Source organism: Osmerus mordax, chromosome 12 (assembly GCF_038355195.1).
Source record: "Osmerus mordax isolate fOsmMor3 chromosome 12, fOsmMor3.pri, whole genome shotgun sequence".
In the NCBI taxonomy this organism is placed as follows: Eukaryota; Metazoa; Chordata; class Actinopteri; order Osmeriformes; family Osmeridae; genus Osmerus; species Osmerus mordax.
Window position 1 is genome coordinate 4,760,484 of NC_090061.1, and position 19,982 is coordinate 4,780,465.

Here is a 19,982-nt window from a genome sequence, read left to right on the forward strand (position 1 = left end):
TAAATATTGGCACCTATTGGTGCATGTGGGGGTCAGATGGCTGAGCGGTTAGGGAATCGGGCTATTAATCAGAAGGTTGTTGGTTCGATTCCAGGCCGCGTCAAATGACTCTGTGTCCTTAGGCAAGGCACTTCACCCTACTGGCCTCGGGGAATGTCCCTGTACTTACTGTAAGTCGCTCTGGATAAGAGCGTCTGCTAAATGACTAAATGTAAAATGTAAATGTAAATGCATGTCTGCGAGATCTCCTACGATCATGAAAGACAACTAAGACAAAATATTATTCCTCCTAGAACTCCCCACACGGTCAGTTCTGACAATCAAAGATAATCCTTGCATTCCCTCAAGTCGCTAATTAGATGTGGCTGATTTAGCAACGAACTAATGCTAACCACGGCAGTCGTATTAAGTGTGCCTGCGTGACTTCGAATGACTGAGTACAGTTTAATGGCCACCAAGCATCACCAAATAAATGATTGGCCCTTTCTGGTGATGAATTGTAATTTTGATTTAACGTAACTTGGCTAATGATGGGACTAATGACTTCAAAGCTCTATTGGACGTTCTTGCATATCGAACATGTCTTGCATCTAAATGAACTTTTAGTACTGTACCGTAGGCAGCACACTGGTAGACTTACACACACACACACGTACGCACACACACACTGCAAGGGAAAGGAAACACGTGTGGCACTAGTAAAGTCCAGATTTTAAAATTATTATTCATAGAAGTAGTTCAAAATCATCTACTTGGACATGCAAAAGAGCGTTTTGATGTGAATATGTACTTTACTATGAGCCACCGCATTGAGCTCCCACCAGTTCCGCCCGACAAATGAATTGGATTTAAAAAGGGCAATAAAAAAAATTATATACAGTACATAAATGTAGGAATATATTTTCCAAAGGTCATATCCTTGTATTTTTATCATTTTCATTGTTAATGTACACCATTATTTGACCTTAAATACAAAATAGTGTTGGACAAATGCTTAGACGAATCAAGGGTTGTATTAGCATATCCAAAAGCTATCTCAAGCAAAAGTTTCTATAAAAGGAGTTTCAGAGTTTGTCTGCAGGCTGTCTCTGGAACCCCCTGTGCTTTTACCAGAGTGGTGCATAGCCATCTCACACACACACACACACACACACACTCTCACACTCACTCCTGTCCGACCAGCAGTGCACTCTCTGGAGCGAAGGGACCCCTGCATATTTTATGACCACTTTTCAACAGAAATGTTTCTGGCTCAGAACGAGAAGGTTCTTGAGCCTGCCAGCTTCTGACGTTTATGATGAGAAGGGGAAGTGAGGAGCCACTGTGCCTCAAGGTGACTTTCCCCCATCTTACATCGATAAAAAACTCTTACATTTGTCCATTACAGCAGTCTGCCCTCCTTTCATCCCTCCATCCACCCAACCCTCGCCAAATACTGTCGTTTGTCAAAGCATTCACTCTGCATTCTCTTGACAACTTTGGCTGTAACCTCCTCTTTCCCTTCAACCGCACAAAGTTGGCTAAAGTATTGTAACCACGTTAATGGATCCACTCTGCCCCTCGTCAGTGTTAATTGCTCGTTCTTACTCCCTGATTTGTTTTATACTATCTGACAGTTGGTTTTGGAACCACTTGGGAAGTCCTGTACTCCCAAATTTGGCCCTCAGACAGCAAGGATGTCCTCTTGTAAGAGAAGGTTGCTAGGCAATGGATTTCATGCCTTCTGGGTTGATTGTCGGCATCTTATTCCTCTGAAGTTACAGATGCCATCTTCAACGTGATGAGACTTTAATGATGTTTTTAAACATCTAGTGGGAGAGAAACGCTCCAGCTACACGCACAGCCATGGTCCAGTAGGACTGTACTTCTCTGCTAACCCCTGGTGTGTGCGTGCGTGCCTGTGTGTGTGCGTGTGTGTGTGTGTGTGTGAAAGAGTGCTTAAGGGTTGTGTGGTGATGGCGTGCCTTTAAACTTTTAAAGAGGCATTGTCTGGCTTACTTGCGATGTGAGATGTGGTCGAGACCGTGCATGTCGGGACGACTTTTACGGAGGTGGATGGATCTGTCCCTGGCATATCTGATGATCTACAGCTCATTGGACAGGGCTGCGGCTTCCACCAGAATCGACCGGCACATTTCTGTGGCCGCGTCTCGTCCCAGAGCTGTCGCGCGGGGGCACGGAGAGCGGCCGTTTGAGCTCAACCTAAACGGATTAGTCCTGAATAATGTTTTCTGATATGTGGACTGGATCGAAATATCTTTTGGGGTTTGGCTGCCCCTTTGCAGCTAGCTCAACCCTGGCTTAGGGGTCGCTGTCAGGTGACTTGTCCTGACCAAGGTCTTACCAATGTCCTTCTTGTCATCCCGGCTTCCCAAGATCAACATAATACACACTGTGCCTTCTGGATTTAGGGCGTTTGTGTGGTTAGTTACTTGGAGGTGTGCCGACAGGGATTTAAAAAAATGTTCTCCTGCTCATGGAGCCCAACACCAACCATCAGACCAAAGATCCCATCCCTTGTTGTGCGAGGTTGAATGTTTGTGACTACGTGTGTGAAGTGGCCAAACCATCTCCACTACCCCCATCACACGCAAGCTCCTAGATAGAAGGGAAAGAGAGAGGGAGAAAGAGAAACGGAGAGAATCAAATATTCCATGCATTTTTAATTCCTACACCAGTGTGCCTCCCTCTGTGCCCGTAACACTTTACCTCAGCATTGTTGGATTGAGTCTGTCTTCAGCCAGTAGGTCCTTGTGTGTTGTTTGTGAATGAGATGGAACTAAAACGAGAAAGGGAAGGATTATGAAGCAAAGTTTTTACTGGGGGAAAGAGGAAAGGGTTGGATATTTGATGTTATCCAAACAGAAAACAGGACTTTACCATGTCAGGAAATGACTTTGCACCAAGCCCCTTTTTAGGCACATACTCACAGCAGGACCAAGAACAGGGGAGAGAACAAAGTAGGAAATGATCTACCTCTTTCAACAGAGCCTGTAGAGAAGGGGTGAGGAAGGCTGAGGAAACTGGTCTAGATGGAAGGAGAGCAACTTAGATTCGGTCTGTCCTGGAAGCTGTAATGCCTATATCAGTGGGCCCACGTCACTGTCTTTCCTACCTGGCCGTGACTGTTGGCATCACACAGCTAAATCCAAAACTCCTCCTGCTTTTCTCCTCTCCTCTCTCCCTCCATCTCCTCCTGCTCTCCTCTCTCCCTCCATCTCCTCCTGCCCTCCTCTCTCCCTCCATCTCCTCCTGCTCTCCTCTCTCCCTCCATCTCCTCCTGCTCTCCTCTCTCCCTCCATCTCCTCCTGCTCTCCTCTCTCCCTCCATCTCCTCCTGCTCGCCTCTCTCCCTCCATCTCCTCCATGCTGTCCGCCGGGGAGAAGGGGTCACAGATTTCATTTCCCAAGGCCTTAAAGCGTCTCTCATCTCAATAGGTGACACGGCAGGGTTTGCTGTCTAAATGCCAACAGCTCGTGTTGTATAGCACAGTCCACCTTTGGTTTATTTGAGTTCAAGAAATAACACCAGAACCTTCCACCCCCCCAAAAAAGGCAAGTGTTTCCAACGCTGGCCCAAAGCCTCGGTCTCACCGTCATAGATCTAAGTACAAACGGGGTCCAAATCTTCAAATAATGAAATGACCAACAAGCTAAACTGGGGTGGTATTGTTTGGACAGCCTCTCAGTTTCCTCTGTAGTGTTATTTCATGTTGCCCAGTGATACGTGTTCCCAGATTAGAATGGCAGCATTCTGTAAAAGTTGCTGAAAAAGTCGCAGGGCAACTGGACCAATCAGAACACTGGGAGGAGGGAACAGAGGGTGCATAGCACTTGAGGATATTAAAGTAGCCTTTCTGTGTACAGACAAAGGCGCACACACACATACACACAAACTGCCCTTTCAGGGCAGTTTAGCGAGTTGAAGGGGTGGTAGGGAGTGAAGGGACTCTTTAACCCCTAGTCATGCCCACCACATCAACTCAAAGATGTTGTAGGGTCTTGGGGAAACTTCACTTCTTCACTTCTAACCCCACCTGAACATTAAAAAGGACTTCTAGAAGACAGTTTTGAAATCAAAACACATGCACAGTACAAGTAGCACCTGTCAGATCCTTCATCCTCCTCCCCTTTACACATGGGTACGTACAACACGCACACACACACACACACACACACACACACACACACACACTCAAAGAACCTAACTCTAGGCCATAGTTTCCAATTTCCTCGGTGCAGTCTCCCCCCACCCCCCTCCTCCCCACCAGTGAAGTGTCCGGGGTCCTCCAAGATGCCCTAATGAGGAGGCAAAGAGCCTCTCAGAGCCCCTCCAGGCCCCAGGCCGGCCCTTCAGCCACTGTGGGAACGCTGCTTCACCCTAGCAGAGTAAAGACCTCCAGTGTTACACGACTTGAGCAGGGGGGCTGGAGAACTTAACTGCATGCCAGCTTCAACTCCAAACCCTGCCGACCGCCGCCGTTTCAAATGTTGTGATAAACAACGTGAGCAATTAGGAGCAGGGAAAACCTTTCTACAACCGAATCAATTTACCTTTTAATAAAAGCATGAAGCCACTGTTCACTAAACATGAAGCACTTGTTTTGAGTTACTGTGCGTTGTAATTCAGTATTGCTGTATTGATCGGGCTCCACGTAAGCATGGAGAAAAGTAATGGAGATGTATAGGTGTGTTTTCCTGCTGTACCACTTGTAGATATTACCCAGATATTTGTCACAAGTATGTTTACTCACAGAAGACAAGGCTAAAGTGATGCTGCAGAGATGAAGTATTTCCTGAGAGAAGACTAGAGAAAAGGCACGATGTTAACCTGAAAGTGACATTTATGATTTTGGGTGTGTGTGTGTGCGCACAGACACACACACACATCTTTATATATTTATATTTAGAGGTCTTTATATGGCAAAGAACAGCAAGTGTGTGCGCACAGACACACACACACTTGCTGTTCTTTGCCATATAAAGACCTCCCTCCATCACTGCCTGCCGAGCCCCCCCCCCCCCCCCCCCCCTCAGGTTAATAGAAACACACACAAACACACTGGTATACACCTCCAGAAGACTACCAGCACCCCCACCCCCAGCCCAGGGCCATCTCTCACTGGATGAAGTGAGACCCCCAGCCCAGGGCCATCTCTCACTGGATGAAGTGAGACCCCCAGAGTACTAGTCACTTTCAAAAGGCACAGGCATCCTTAATACACACATATCTGACCCAGAGACAGTAAATGTACAAGAAGTCTGTCACATCCATTCCCCAATGTGGCCTTAAGGACCAGGCTTATGCCTTGTTGAAATATGGATATAGTAGGCTTAAGATAAGTAGCTTCTAACTACAGTATATCAAGAGTATTTGTAGCGTAAGCCAGCTAACTGTTCACTTCCTTTGTCACTAACTCGAAGCCACTAACTCGTTTGTGGCTTCAGTTTCCTCCTGCATTACTAAAGCCCCGTGTGTCCATCCTTCAGTCTATTTCCTGAGGATGACATTTCCTGAGGATGACACATAATCACACAATCTTTTGTTCTTTACTCTGTCAGCTGCACCTTCCGACCAATCACCCAATAACTCCTGGGCAGACCACACAGAGACAGAGGGAGAGAGAAAGAGCGAGGGAGGGAGGGAGGGAGGGAGGGAGGGAAGGAGGGAGGGAGGGAGGGAGGGGAGGGAGGGAGGGAGGGAGGGAGGGAGGGAGGGAGGGAGGGAGGGAGGGAGGGAGGGAGGGAGGGAGGGAGGGAGGGAGGGAGGGAGGGAGGGAGAAATTAAAGACAAAGGATTAGAGACCAAGGATGGGGGTGGAGGAGATACGTGGGAGTCATTCCTGGGCAAAAGCCACTTTTCCAATTTACATTTAGTCATTTAGTAGACGCTCTTATCCAGAGCGACTTACAGTAAGTACAGGGACATTCCCCCCGAGGCAAGTAGGGTGAAGTGCCTTGCCTTGCGTAATTTGACACGGCCGGGAATCGAACTGGCAACCTTCAGATTACTAGCCTGATTCCCTAACCGCTCAGCCACCTGACTGCACCACAATTTAGATGGTGTGGCACTGTATTAGGCTACAGGGTTTAATGAAGGTTCTCCCCTCCCCCTCCCTTATTTTCCTCTTCGTTCTTTCTCCATCTGCCATGTTGTCAGCGTTAAAAGCCACAGAGCTACCTGGCCTTGACTCATTTAGTCTCTCTGAGTTACTCTTCTCACTGCATTTGGTCAACTTGGTCAAGTAATATTATTTCACCCTGGTATATGAGTCCAAGAGGAGGAAAAACAATAATTATTTGCCATTTTCTTTATTTTTTATTCCTCTCCTTAATTCTGAAGTGAACTCTCGCCTAACCACAACCAAGATACAGTTTAAAAACATAATTGAAAATCCACAGCTATGGGTTTTTTTCTCTTTTTTTTTTTTTTTACACACAGGCTTAACTCTCAAGCATTACGGGCACCTGAAAGGGGCTTTTCCGCTGTCACAGTTCCAAGTTGTACCACAGAAATAGAGCCGGTATTAAAAGGCGGTCTTATCCATCTCTTTTTTTTGTCGTTTATTATCTTATTCTAAGTGAATTAGCCAGTCAGAAGTTCTTGCATGTCCACATCTTAAACAGTGTCAGCACAGTGTCATACAGTACAGCAGTCCTACAGTACATAGCCTTTGCTCTTTCATATTCTTTACAAACCAGAAGTCCTAACACAGATTCTACAGCCAATATAAAACCCATTATCAGCGATAGTCAAGCAACATGCTCTCATACAAATCCACCCACACACACAAACACACTGTAAACTTGATTACAATGGCTAGTTCACTAGATTGAGACTGCAAAGTATCCCTAATAACACCATGTGCTAGGAGGAGTGAGGCAGCGAGTAGGGCTGTCATATCTAATGACTGCTCCAGTCACTGCAAGTGATGAGATTCTTGTGCCATGTGTTAAAGCTTATTATACGCCGCTGTGGACACACACACAGAGACTTAAGTACACACACAATCACACATTACCGTAACAAATGAAAACACGCAGAACATGAGGACAGTACATCACACGTTGATATTTCTCTGTAACATCAATAGCTGTGGAAAACTTACAGCAAATGGGTTTACACAGATATCCTGTCTCTCGATCCAAGGCTTTTAAGGATATCTGTATGGTGGATCATGTTCATTGTGCATTGTTTTCTGATATAATTACTTCCCTGTCTCTTTTTTGTGTTCTCTCTTTTCTCTGTTTTAGTACCCTCAACAACAACAATATCACACTCATCCCTCTCTCCAGCTTCAACCACATGCCCAAGCTGCGGACACTGTGAGTATGACCCCAAGAACAACACCAAAGAGATGCTGGGAAATGGGATGTGTCTCAGAACGTCTAATTATCCAATGATGAGTGGTTTCTCCAACCCATTGTCGTTTCATGCTCATGGGTGTTTATATTAACATATTAGAACCACCACAGCCTCAAGGCACAGACTTCACTGTTGACTTATTCTCACACCATGAGGCGAACACATGCTCTCTTAAAGTACACGTATGCTCTTAACCACATGTCTCAAACTCACACAGTCCTACAACTGGATTCAGTTGGACCGGGGGCAACCCTTGTACTTGCAGTGTTAACCCTTGTGCTGCCTTCGGGTCACATGACCCAAAGGTTCATAACGAACCATTGTTGTGTTTACCCAATTTTACCCAATACAAAAACAAATAAAAATACTTTTCTTTTAACCTTCGCAATGTGGGGGGTCTGAGACAGCCCAACGGTTAAAAGAAAACGCTTCACTTTGTTTTTGTATGCGGTAAAGGCCCACGGTCATGTCCCCAGGGTGCTGGTCATGGCCCCAGGTTGCTGGTCATGGCCCCAGGGTGCTGGTCATGGCCCCAGGGGGTTGGTCATGGCCCCAGGGGGTTGGTCATGGCCCCAGGGGGTTGGTCATGGCCCCAGGGGGTTGGTCATGGCCCCAGGGGGTTGGTCATGGCCCCAGGGGGTTGGTCATGGCCCCAGGGGGTTGGTAATGGCCCCAGGGGGTTGGTCATGGCCCCAGGGGGTTGGTCATGGCCCCAGGGGGTTGGTCATGGCCCCAGGGGGTTGGTCATGGCCCCAGGGGGTTGGTCATGGCCCCAGGGGGTTGGTCATGGCCCCAGGGGGTTGGTCATGGCCCCAGGGGGTTGGTCATGGCCCCAGGGGGTTGGTCATGGCCCCAGGGGGTTGGTCATGGCCCCCCTCCCACCTCGGCCTCACTGGTCCAGGGATCATTTTGCTGAGTGGGCTAGGCAACCTGTTACCTGGTCAGCATTGAATTATCTCTCTGCAAGCTCAGGCCCTCCGGTTAACCCCCCCCCCCCCCCCCCCCCCCCCCCCCCACTCCACCCTATTTAATCGCAGTTGGATTTTCTGTCCACAAGATCTCTGCATTTAATTTGCTGCCCCGTAACAAAACTTGACATGACTGTACACTGCTGCCCCTCAGTGTTCCAGACCAGTGAAGAGCGTGTCAGGACGCTCGCTGCTCAAGGACTAGTCCTGCTCTGATTGTGTCCCTATCACTAACACAATCATTTTATTCAAGAGGAGTCCTGCTTCTGAGAAACTTGGACTCTTGGAAAAAATTGGCTCCTTTTAAAAGGTGTAAATGTAGTCTGCCCTCAAGAGCCTTGGAATGACACATGAGACAATTGTCAATTGAACATATGTTAATGATTCTGCCATCTGTTAAGCAGCATGCTGCCAGAAGAAGGGTCAAGCTGAACTGGCTCAGTAGACTTTATTCAAAGACGTCATCTGTTGATAAATGATAGACAACAATTTTTTACTGATTGGCTGATTATATTTCTCTACAATAATCTGGGGTCGGATGGGGAAAGAGCTGGGGAACATTTGGAGGACAAATGTCCTCAATTTCTTTCAAAGAAAAAGCAGGCTGAGATAAAAATGTTAATTAAAATCATCAAATCCTTCTTATCTGATATATTTTTCCTAATCTGAAATTGCTAGAATTTCTCTCATGTTTTGAGTGTTTACAGACTTAGATGGATTCCCTGAAGAATTTGTGGTTGTGCGTAGGAAAGAAAATTGCATTAGGAGAAGTATTTCTTTGAACAATTGTGCACCTTCTAACATTTTAAATGGTTGTGTCTATCAACCTTTTTAAAAATCGAATAGTTAATTAGTAGAAAAATTTATGAAATAATAAAAAGGAAAAATAGTGATGAAACATACCATTGGTCAGTGATCACCGATATAATGTGCCATCACACTTGCAAAATATTTGGGGATATGGTTTGTTAGTTTGAATAATATAAACCTATGTAGATTTACACTACAGAGTCCGATTATAATCCATAAAAATACTCTCGGCTCAAATTCTCAATTTAAGAGTAAAATCATCTAAAACTACCAGCTCAGCACCTATGCAGTAAAATACCTTAAAACCACAGAGATGGTGACCTCTCCTTGTGCTTCCACAGGAAAGGGCCCCCACCTGTTCCAGCAACACAACCCAAACAGATGAGTTCTGTTGCCAATGACAACGTCTAATACTAGCTTCTCTAATTTCTTTCGAAATAATAGAAGATTAGACAGAAGTACATCTCAGCAAGCATGTTCCAACATAATAGGGTTTATAACTCAACTCAGACAGCCTATCTGAAGATGTAACAGCCCAAATCCATTTTGTGGTCTAAAATCCCTAGGAGTCTCAAAACCACACATGCAGGGTAAGGAGTGTATCTATATGGGCTTCACTATAACATCTATATCCAGCACATATCGTACACACACATACACACACACACACACACACACACACACACACACACAACACACACACACTGGTCGCAGTGTGAGCCTATGCTCCCATCACAGTGTGTGTTTTACCCTTCCATCTCCGTAATCCCTCTTGTCTGTAATTAATCCAGAATAAGAGGGGGGAAGGGGGGGGTTGGAAAGTGGATTTATGATGAGAAGAGCTCTATTAAAACCATGGCCCCCGCTGCGAGACCCGATGAGCAATCTCTGTCCCCTAACAGGATTTACACCATCTTTTATTCAGGGGGCTTTTCAAAAGGGTACCATGCCTTTTTGATTTGCTGACATGAGTCTTTCTCCCTCTCATCTAATCTCTCTTTTACTTGTTCCTCTCTCTCTCTCTTTGTCACTCTCTCTCTCTAGCTCTCACACATTTACTCTCTTTCGGTCTATCTCTCTGTCTTTATCTCTCTGTCTCGAGTCTTGTGTGTCCCTCCTAGAGGGAGGGGCCACACCATTGAAGACGTTGAGGAGACGAGTTTGCTGAATGAGAAGTGTTTTTTGTTGTCGTGGTTTTTACGTGGGCGGGTGACACAACACATTAGCCACATCTTCCACGACCATCTCAGATGTGACGCGCGAGGCTTCTCACCCAAGGGCACGTTGTCATAATCACAATGTTGACACTCCACTGCCTCACTGGCAGGCTCAGTCAAATTGGGTTTACAGAAAGGACCCTGACCCCACCCCCACCCCACAATGTCTGCAGAGTCACAGAGGCGTCCCTTCTGTCTTTGCTGCGTCTTCAGCAGACAAAAGTTGTTTATTTTCCAGTAACAGTAAAAAAATAAATAATACATAGCTTTGTTGTCGTTGATCTTTTCTCTCTCTCTCCTCTCTCTCTCTCTCTCTCTCTCTCTCTCTCTCTCTCTCTCTCTCTCTCTCTCTCTCTCTCGCTCTGTCTTCCTATCTGCAGTCGTCTGCACTCTAACAACCTGCACTGCGACTGCCACTTGGCCTGGCTCTCTGATTGGCTACGACAGAGGCGGGGCTTGGCGCCCTTCACCCAATGCATGGCTCCCGCCAACATGAGGGGCCTCAACGTTCCTGATGCCCAGAAGAAGGAGTTCACCTGCACAGGTAGACAGCACCTGGACAAGAAACACACCCACTTCCAGGGCCACACACACACATCCACCTGGGAGCACAGAGACCTATTTTACAGGAGCAAAATGATCTGATCTTATGCTTGAAAATATCCGGCTGCTAAAAGGTTCCCTCCTCATATAATGTCCAAAATATCCAAGTACGAAATTGTTCTCTTCAAGAAATGATGTTGAGGGTTTTCTTAAAGAGCGGTGTGTCGAGTTCACCTGAACAAGAACGATGTGCAAGATCTGCTCTCGCCTCTCTGCCCACTAACCCTTGCACTTACAGACACACTTCCAAATCCCCCGTTCAGGTAAATGACCTGTACAGTCAGTCATTAAAACAAGCTCTCGTTATCTCCTAATGCTTGGGTCTTTTATTGTGGCGTAGAGCGAACACTCTGAATCAGCGCGACGCCTTCATAATATTGACTGCAGGATATAATTGGTAAAAGCCGCTTGAGTCAGTTGATTAGCCACCTGCAAATGTGCACACACACACACACACTCCCGCACACACTCCCTCCTCCTTCTACACATTAATCATCTGATGTATCTTCCCAGGGTTGTCTGGTGTATCGCTTTCTGCATTAGAGCTCCAGTCTTAATTAACTAAGCAGCTAATAAAAACAGTAAAGCTGCAGAAAGAATTTCCCTGTATTGGTGATTAACCCTACTTTATTACTAGCCCTGATAAACACACTGTTTTTTTTTAAATGTCAGCGACTCGCGCTGTGCCTTTTGTGAACGTCTTAGTGTGAATGATGCTGCCTTTACAAAGGTCTTTATTAAGCTGACTCGACAGTGCATCATGGCGGTTTAATCTTTTCATTACGTTTATATTGTGTGCATAAAGTCGCCCCTCTCTCTTTCTCTAACTACCTCTCTGCCTCGTTTTATAACCCCCCCCCCCCCCCTTTCCATTTCGGTCCCCTGTCTATCTCACTTTTGGGTACTTTAACACTACCTCTATGTCTGTTACCCCCCCCCCACACACACCGCGACGTTCCTTCTCTCAGGCCCGGCCCAGGGGGAGCCTCGTTCCTGTGTACCCCAGGCGTCCGTCTGCCCCCCCACCTGCACGTGCAACAACAACATTGTGGACTGTCGCCGCAAGGGCCTGACTGAGATCCCCTGCCAACCTGCCAGAGGGGATCGTAGAGATGTGAGTCCCATCTTGACCTGCCCGAGACAAACTTTGTTCACACTCGACTGTTAATCTCCTCAGAGTATGATTGATCAGAATTGTATTTAGCCTATAACTTCCTCCAGGATTTCTCACATCTTTTGAGATCTCTCAAGATTTGTACACAAGAACTGAAGAACATGGCAGGTTGAAAGAAGAGTCAGGGCTGAAGAACATGGCAGGTTGAAAGAAGAGTCAGGGCTGAAGAACATTGCAGTTGAAAACACTGCTTACTTAGCTGGTGACATACAGAAAGCACCTATTGACACTCTGTTCTGTATACTATTTCCTTAGTGTGTTGCTGGAGTGCCCGTGTCTCTGCTCTTAAAAAACCCATTTGCTGTGAAGCTAACAAGCTAATATTGCTACCCGCTAGCCAGGTGCAATTCATGTGCTGGACTAAAACACAGAGTGTAGCTCAAGCCCCATATTTCTGTCTGAACCCGACACGAGTCTGAGAGAGTCGTAGTTTGACCGAGCCCAACTTGAACCCGACAGGCCTTCCGTTCTTTTATGTCCCGGGCCAGATGCAGTTCATGCAAACTGAAGCGCTGAGTTTAACATGTCGTTTTTATTTATTTTTACTCTACATTTTCATTAAAAAGAAGTTAAAACCACCATGTCAAGAAGGCTAGCCCAGCCTCCCTCTAATGTACACCCACTTGCACAGCCTCCTGTGGACGTACATTCACACACACACACACACAAAGTTAGACAGACACACAGACAATATGTAGCCTACACCCAATGCCTCCGGCTAATTTAATTTCCCCTCTGTGTCACCACACACACACACCCTTCAGCCAGGGTATTTGATATACAGTAAATATTGATTGGTGTTCTTGTTTTTGGGAAAGGACAGGTGGGTAATTGCATGGATATGTACTGGTTCTATCCAACTACTTGGCGACCTTTGCATAACAAATGGCTACGCCGAGGAAAGATATGTTACCACAGGGCTTCTAGAGCCAGAAACAATACTCACTAATGAAATGATGTATGAGAGATATCTGTGCTTCCCTGTTCTCTCTCTGTAGATCTCACACTGTCACTTACTGTCTCTTTCAATTTTCTATTTACATCTCGATGTGCTTTTACTCTAATGACAAATCAACAATGTCTGACAAATTAGAAATTATACCTTAATTAACTATCAATAAAACAGTAACACTGTGTCACACAACACACTATCAACTGTCAATGTGGCTTACTTAATTTACATTTCTTATCTTTTGAACTCCAGAAGATTTATAGCTTAAATAACTCTTCTATGGTAAATCCACAGATAAATATCCTTGAATATCAGTAGATTTGGAATCTGTTTTGGCATTCAATGCAGATCAAAAGCTTCTGCACACAAATGATATCTTATGAGTTTGATATCTTCCACCCAGACATTTGGAGACCAAAGAGAAGCACATAAAAACTGAACCAGAACAGGTTGATTTCCCTCACCAGAATAAAACACTTTCATCACTGGCATGAACAGGCCAGGAACAAGCCACCTAGCAAACCGCTGTCTACACAGGCCCAAGAAGCGTTAGCGCTTCTTTTGACAATTAAATTTTTCCAGTTTTCAGGTATTTCTTCTTTAACTGTTAGTCTGTCTCTCTTAAAATGGTTGGGAAGAATCTAGGTTAGAATGAACATGTACTCGCCTCACACAGAGGGGAATGCCCAAGGCAGTCTCTAACTCCAATCTGCAGAGGGATCCTTCAGTACCTAGAAATACATTTACATTTAGTCATTTAGCAGACGCTCTTACCCAGAGCCACTTACAGTAAGTACAGGGACATTCCCCCCGAGGCAAGTAGGGTGAAGTGCCTTTCCCAAGGACACAATGTCATTTTGCACAGCCGGGAATCGAACTGGCAACCTTCAGATTACTAGCCCGATTCCCTAACCGCTCAGCCACCTGACTCCCTGTAATAGGGCTATAGCCCTGAAACAAATGGCTATGAAGCCATAAGGTGGCCTCATAGAGCACATAACACGTATTGTGTGGATGTCAGATTGGAACAGGGTCATAGTTAGCTTGGTGTCTATGAATCTCTTCGCGGTTCATGATTGAGACCAAGGCTAACTGGATGGATGGAAGAAAGGGGGTAAGAGAGCAGTATGGACTGTGACTGTGATGTCTGGAGAAGGGTAGGGGCGTGCAGAGAGGAGAGAGAGGGGATAATACAGGGGGGAGGGAGAGAGGACGTAGCCGATAGAGAATGGAGGGGGTAGGGGAGAGAGAACGATGGAGGAGGAAAGGGCACGTGCGGGGGGCGGGGTCCATGTGCTTGAAGCTAGCCGTCACTCAGGGTGACAGATATACGTGGGCGTGGTGTTGCAGGGCAAGTCGTTGCCACGTCAACGTCGCTGTCCACTCTGGCTTTCCTCAGTTGTCCCTACCCAAACCCTCCCTCCCTCTGTCTCTTTCTCTTTTTCTCTCTCTACCCCTCTCTCTCTCTGTCTCTCTCTTTCTCTCTCTGTCTCCCTCTCTCTGTCTCTCTCTCTTTTTCTCTCTCTCCCTTTCTCGCTACCCCCTCTTTCTCTGTCTCTTTCTCTCTCTCCCTCCCTCTCTCTCTCTTTTTCTCTCTCTCCCTCTCTCTCTACCCCTCTCTCTCCCTTTCTCTCTACCCTCTTTCTCTCCCTCTCTCCCTCTCTCCCCCCCCCCCCTCCAGCCCTCCCCTCCACACTGCAGATATCTCTATCTCACTGCCGAGTGTCACCCATCGGGCCGGGGAGAGAGAGGGGGGGGATGCACACACACCCTTCCTCCCGCCCCGCCTGCTCTCTGACCAGCTGTGTCTCCCCCCCCCCTGTCTCCTCCCTCCCCAGCCGCCTGGAGCAGAACCTCATCAAGGCTGTCCCTGCCGCGGCCTTCTCCCCCTACAAGAAGCTGAAGAGGATGTAAGTCTGCAGAGGAGAACATTTGAATGTTTTTTTTGTTGTGGTTCGAAATAGGACAATGGAAAATTGAATTAATCCACAAATGGAAAAACATAACACCACCACAAAGAGTTTTTTCGTGAAATGGCACACTGCTTTTGAATAATAGTCTGGAGGGATGTGGCAATGATTCTCTCATTTTGTCTTCATTTCTCTTCATCATAATGTCTTTGCTCATGCATTTGAACCTTTACCCCCCCCCCCAATTACCCCATCTCCTCCTCTCTCCCAGTGACTTGAGCAAGAATCAGATCTCAGATATCGCTGCAGATGCCTTCAGCGGCCTGCGCTCCCTCACCTCACTGTAAGGACATGACATCCCCACACACATGTACATGTCTAGCATGGCAGAACAGGGCCCGTGTGTGGAGGGAAATGCTTATGTGTGTGCGTGTGACAGTTTGTCTTTTGATCAACCAAACTGTAGGATATTAACACAGAGAAGTGACGTGATAAATAATGTAAATCCCTGTGAGATGATGAAGTAACCAAGTGATGTTTTGTCTGGGTGTTTAGAGTGCTCTATGGAAACAAGATAGCAGAGATTCCTAAAGGACTCTTTGATGGCCTATCATCTCTGCAGCTCCTGTAAGTCTTCAATATAATGCTGTGTGTGTGTGTGTGCGTGCGCGTGTGCACGCGTGTGTGAGAGAGAGAGAGAGAGAGAGAGAGAGAGAGAGAGAGAGAGAGAGAGAGAGAGAAAGAGGGGGGGGGGGGGGGGAGAGGGAGAGAGTGTAAGTGTATCCTACTTCAGAATAGGATATGTATAAATGAGCTATTTGGGTAAACAGAAATACTGAGAAAAAAAGACAGAAAGCAAACAAGAAAGGAATAAACATTTCTTGTTTTACTACTGACACTGCCTGGCACATACAACATCATTAGTATTTCAATTGGCTCTGATTACAAAGACATTGCTCCCACCCCTAGTTGGCAAAATGTGGACATCTAAATAAGTCAAATGTTATTGCCATACTTAATAGTCTCATTAAGCAAAAACGTCAGGCTTTAAGTCGTAATGTCTGTGCGGGATTGTTTAGTGTGTAGAGGTTGAGGTAAAATTGATGCAAGATAGTATTGATGTTTTGGCCCCACAGCACCATATCGATGTGCCACATCGAGAACTTTGTATTATCTAAAAAGGGATCTGTACCTCCCTAGATGCATAGAAGGGCACTCGGATTCACACATCCCACCGCCAGGACTGGAGACAGAGCTTCACCTTGTAAATGAATAAAACCAATATGAGGGTGTGTGTGGAGGGTGTGTGTGTGGAGGGGTGTGTGTGTGGAGGGTGTGTGTGGAGGGTGTGTGTGGAGGGTGTGTGTGTGGAGGGTGTGTGTGGAGGGTGTGTGTGGAGGGTGTGTGTGTGGAGGGTGTGTGTGTGGAGGGTGTGTGTGGAGGGTGTGTGTGTGGAGGGTGTGTGTGGAGGGTGTCTGTGTGGAGGGTGTGTGTGGAGGGTGTGTGTGTGGAGGGTGTGTGTGTGCTGCAGATCACATGTCATCTGTGTATCCCACCTCACTCTATCCTTCTCCCTGTCTGAAACACACCCTTGCTCCTTCTCTGTTTGCCGCCGCCGTCCTCCCTGTTGGGCTCGCCGACCTGCCTTCCTCTGGTGGTTCCACTAAAACAAGACATAAAATCAGTCAACGGATGTAACAGCTTTTTTCGCTCTGTTGGTTAAAGTGAAAAATAAAATGTAAAAAAGACGCTTACAGCTTCATATTATCACGACTGCGAGGCAGGACGTGTCCTTGGGCCGCGTTAGCTCTTCCAGGTGAGAGGGGAGGTGGAGGAGAAGGTGGAGGAGAAAGTGAGGGAGCAGGGCTTTTCTTGACGGGAGGTTATGAGGTCTTTGGGAGCCAGATAGGGTTCTGATTTGGTCACAAATCACTGCTGTGTCCCTCGCTCTGACCTCAGACACATTGAGCCGTGACCCACCGCTGGCTTTATCACCCGGCGCTGTAGCACATGGTGGAGTCTGGCATCACCAAGCCTGTTCTGCTCCATTGCTTCTCTGTAATGATAGATAGTTTGAAATTCCCATGTCACTCAAGTTTTTATTCGAATTTGAATTGACCCCAACTCGTGTCATTTTTCTTTTTCGCTGCAAGGCTGCTAAACGCTAACAAGATCAACTGTTTGAGAGTGAACACCTTCCAGGATCTTCACAACCTCAACCTGCTGTCTCTGTATGACAACAAGCTCCAGACCATCAGCAAAGGCCTCTTTGCACCGCTACGCGCTGTCAAGACTCTGTGAGTAGCCACACACACACACACAAATAATTTGTCCTCATATAAGACATTATAGTTTGGTTGATACTATCTTTTCTAAGAATAGATATAGTCTAGACTAGATAAAAGTTGTAATTGAATTATTACAACATGTCTTTTGACCTCAAGCAATAAATACAGCATCGCGAATATATGAGAAATGGTCTAGTCTCAACTAATGTATTACCCCCCCCGCCACACACACACACTCACACTCCCCTGTCTCTCTCTCCTCATCCCTCTCTTTCAGACACTTGGCCCAGAACCCGTTCATGTGTGACTGTCATCTTAAGTGGCTGGCTGACTACCTGTTTGACAACCCTATCGAGACGAGCGGGGCTCGCTGCAGCCACCCCCGACGCCTCGCCAACAAGCGCATCAGCCAGGTCAAGGCCAAGAAGTTCCGCTGCACAGGTAAACTCAGTAGGCCTCTGTTTCTGTCAGCGTAGCGGTGTTTAGCCCATGCGCTACCTCCAAGGCCTCTGTCCCAGTGTGGCGCTAGCTAGCCACCCGGCCAGGCCTGACAGTGTCCACTGAAGATGGGTGGGGCGGGGCCACCACAAGACACGAGCCAGAACCTTCCCCGCTCTGAGGGGTGGGGCTGTGGTGGGGGAGTGGAGACTCCCTGTTTATGTGTGCTCTAATGAACATACCGCACACTCCCCACGCACACACACACACACACACACACACTACCGCTTCTGAGGACTGGTTGGAGTGTAGCCTGTTTCTTAATCTCACCGGCTGCTCTGTCCTGGCTGCCCCTCTCCTCCGACCTCCTACAGTTTTGGCCCCCCCTCTTCCTCTGTGGGCCCCCTGCCCACGGCCCTGTCTTCCTCAGCTGGTACCACCTCTTCCTGTTTGGGCTCTGCTCCCCCCCCGCCCCCCCCAAACCCTCCTCTTTCTCCTCTGCCCCCCCCCCCTCCCCCCTTTTGGTACAGCTGTCTCTTGTGCTTGATCTAACCATGTGGCTGCCGCCTACACTTGCCTCACATGGTTCTGTCAAGCGCCAGGGACCGCTGGGCACGCCCACCTGCCCTCAGGCCCGCACGCGGTGTAGCATGGCAACGCTCTCCAACTGACCCGGCCCACCTACACTGCTTTCCGGATCCTTCCTTTTGTTTCTGCTGCGGAGGAAGGAGGAAGGAGGAGGAGGAGGAAGAAGGGAAGAGAGAGGACCCACCCGCTAAAGCCCCGCCCTGCCTTCCTGTTCTGCTTCCTGTGTTTGTTGGGGACTTTCTCCAATCCTTTAGGCGTCGTCTGCTTCCTGTCACTTTTCTGTGCGTAGCTGTCAGTTGTCGTCATGGTTTCCCAAGCACCTGAGAACAAGTCAAAGGCATTCATCAACGGGACACTGGGCTGTGGATTTCATGCGGGGATGACCCCCCCAAAAAAGAGAGTAATCACTACTACTCAGTCGAAGCATATATTACCTGCCATCCTTCACAAACTGAGCTAACTGTTGGGGCACCCCCGAGGCTCACCTGGTAGACCATGTACCTTTTCCTGTCTCTTTCCAATTGTCAAAAATTGAAATAAATAAAGCACAAAATGCCAAAGAATACCTTAAAAAAAGAATCACAAAGGTTTTGTGGACCTCTGTGTCCAAGATATTATATTAGGTATTTACGGTACCGGTATGTGAAAAGTAAAAGAGATTGTATGGGATGTCTGTTGTATTGGATGACTATTGTACAATGAATTATACTATTCTACCGATCTATATAATCTAATAAATCAAATACTTGATCAAATAATTGGATCTATCGCTCACCCTGTCTCTCCCTCTACTGCCCCCCGCAGGTACGGAGGACTACCGCAGCCGTCTGAGCGGGGACTGCTTCCAGGACCTGGTGTGTCCTGAACGCTGCCGCTGTGAAGGCACAGTGGTCGACTGCTCCAACCTCAAACTGACGCGCGTCCCCTCCAACCTGCCCGAACACACCACCGACCTGTAAGAGACCGCAAACTCACAGCAACGGCAAATTCAAGTCAGCAGGCAATATCAGGGTCCCCTGACGTCTCTCCTCTCTGTGATCTCTCCTCTCTGTGATCTCACCCTTCCTAGCGTTCCCAGTAGCCTAATCTGCGGTTCCTCCTCAGGATTGTGTTTCTTTGGAACCTAACACCATGTTAACATGTGTGTCACATCTCCAGGACTAGCATCCCTCTGCTCCGATCGTTGTCCCTGCTCACTAACTGTTCCGGTGGTGCTGATATCCCCAAACGCACACTCAGTCACTTTCACACACACACACACACCTCCCCCCATCTTCTTAGTTGCTCCCTGTCCTAGCTTACTTATAGTACCGATCTCTGGGTCGTTGACGTCGAGCTAGCCAAATATTGTCATTCCTGGATGGCTAGGAGGCTCTCTCAACCTCAATCTTTTTCGGACGCGCACACTCTTGCTTTCTCTGTCGCCACCTCTCCTCCTCCCCCTCTCCCTCTCTCTTTCCTTGATCCCCATCTCCCTAACCCACCCCTCAGGTCCAACAGTTCACTCAGTGTCTGCAGCCCTGCCTCCCTGCCTCCTTGCAGCCCTGCCTCCCTGCCTCCCTGCAGCCCTGCCTCTCTGCAGCCCTGGCCTGCTCCACTCTGTCACCTGGGTGCTACAGCTGCCCCCAGACAGCTTCTCAAGTAGACACGGTTTAGTAGAGCAGAGTAG

At 47.4% G+C, this 19,982-nt stretch overlaps 1 protein-coding gene across 1 annotated transcript in view; it reads left to right on the forward strand.

Annotated features, from left to right (window-relative positions):
- slit3 (slit homolog 3 (Drosophila)) overlaps positions 1-19,982 on the forward strand; it is a 128,578-nt gene that overhangs the window by 79,460 nt on the left and 29,136 nt on the right. The window contains 10 exon segments of the mRNA XM_067247126.1: positions 7,254-7,325; positions 10,741-10,904; positions 11,932-12,044; positions 12,046-12,077; positions 14,928-14,999; positions 15,271-15,342; positions 15,555-15,626; positions 17,153-17,296; positions 17,565-17,728; positions 19,118-19,268. Coding sequence (XP_067103227.1) covers positions 7,254-7,325; positions 10,741-10,904; positions 11,932-12,044; positions 12,046-12,077; positions 14,928-14,999; positions 15,271-15,342; positions 15,555-15,626; positions 17,153-17,296; positions 17,565-17,728; positions 19,118-19,268 — 1,056 coding nt within the window.